The following is a 988-nucleotide window of genomic DNA, read 5'->3' on the forward strand; positions in this document are numbered from 1 at the left end:
GGGGGGGGGGGAGCCCAGCCCAGCACCCCCTCACCCCGCCGGTGAGTGCCCCTGGCCGCACTCACCATTTGCAGCATGTCCGCGGCGGGAGGGGACACCTGCGCCCGGTAGAGGTTGTGCAGCTCCACCATCGCCCGTTTCTCGTCGTCACTGAGGGCGCCGGCGGGGCCCACGGTGGCCGCCAGCAGCAGCAGCAGCAGACTGCAGGAGCCGTGCATGGTGGCCAGTCCTCTCGGCCTCTCCCGGCCAGGGGTCTGGCAGCTGGATTTAAAGCCCTCCCACACAAGCACCACCCTGGCTGGGGCGGCGGGAGGGGCTGTCTGCAGACGGCCCGGCCACACAATGTCTCCAGGAGGGCCGGGTGCTTGGGTCCCGACCAGCGCTGAGTCCACTCCCAGCATTGATCTCTCCTCAGAGTCCTTGGCAAAAAAAAGCCTCCTTTCTCTTGGTAACGCGGGCTCAGGCCAAGTGCTGTGTGTGTTCCACACAGTCGTGGACAGGTCCTCAGGGGCAAAAATATAGTAACCCAGGTCACACCCGCTGGTAGGAGGACCCTACCCCTGAGGATTGGGCAAGATGAGGGAGCTGTGGTTGGTGTATGGAAGGATGGAGGGAGGTGAGATGTATTTGGTAAAAAAAAAAAAAAAAAAAAAAAAAAAGGCCAACCCAAACCTGAATCCTGGTTCTGCTCCTTTGCTGGCTGTTTTTGGCAGTTTTCTTAATCAGATCAGTGGCAGTAATAGTACCGACCTCATAGGGCTGGAAGGAGGATTAAATGAGATCAAATGTATGTAAGGCACCAGTAGAGTAGCCGCCACTCAGTCACAGTAGACAACGACGCCCCCCATGGCATGGCCCGGGCCAGCTCCCAGCCCCAGAGGGAGGCAGGACTCCTGCCCATAGGAGGAGAGACTGAGGTGTCTCCCACTCTAGGTGTATCCTGGAATAGGGCTTGTCGCTATGGATAAAATGTTGGCTTCTGCGTACC

The 988-nt window shown here is 58.9% G+C and overlaps 1 protein-coding gene across 4 annotated transcripts in view; it reads right to left on the minus strand.

Annotated features, from left to right (window-relative positions):
* PI16 (peptidase inhibitor 16) overlaps nucleotides 1-233 on the minus strand; it is a 12,058-nt gene extending 11,825 nt beyond the window's left edge. For all 4 annotated transcript variants that reach the window (XM_040644668.1, XM_040644669.1, XM_040644670.1 and 1 more), the window contains exon 1: nucleotides 66-233. In XM_040644668.1, coding sequence (XP_040500602.1) covers nucleotides 66-218 — 153 coding nt within the window. In that variant the 5' untranslated portion in view covers nucleotides 219-233. The remainder of the gene's footprint in view (nucleotides 1-65) is intronic.
* Between the last annotated feature and the right edge of the window lie 755 nt (nucleotides 234-988).

This window comes from Ursus maritimus, unplaced genomic scaffold, assembly GCF_017311325.1.
Source record: "Ursus maritimus isolate PB19 unplaced genomic scaffold, ASM1731132v1 scaffold_30, whole genome shotgun sequence".
NCBI classification, from domain to species: domain Eukaryota; kingdom Metazoa; phylum Chordata; class Mammalia; order Carnivora; family Ursidae; genus Ursus; species Ursus maritimus.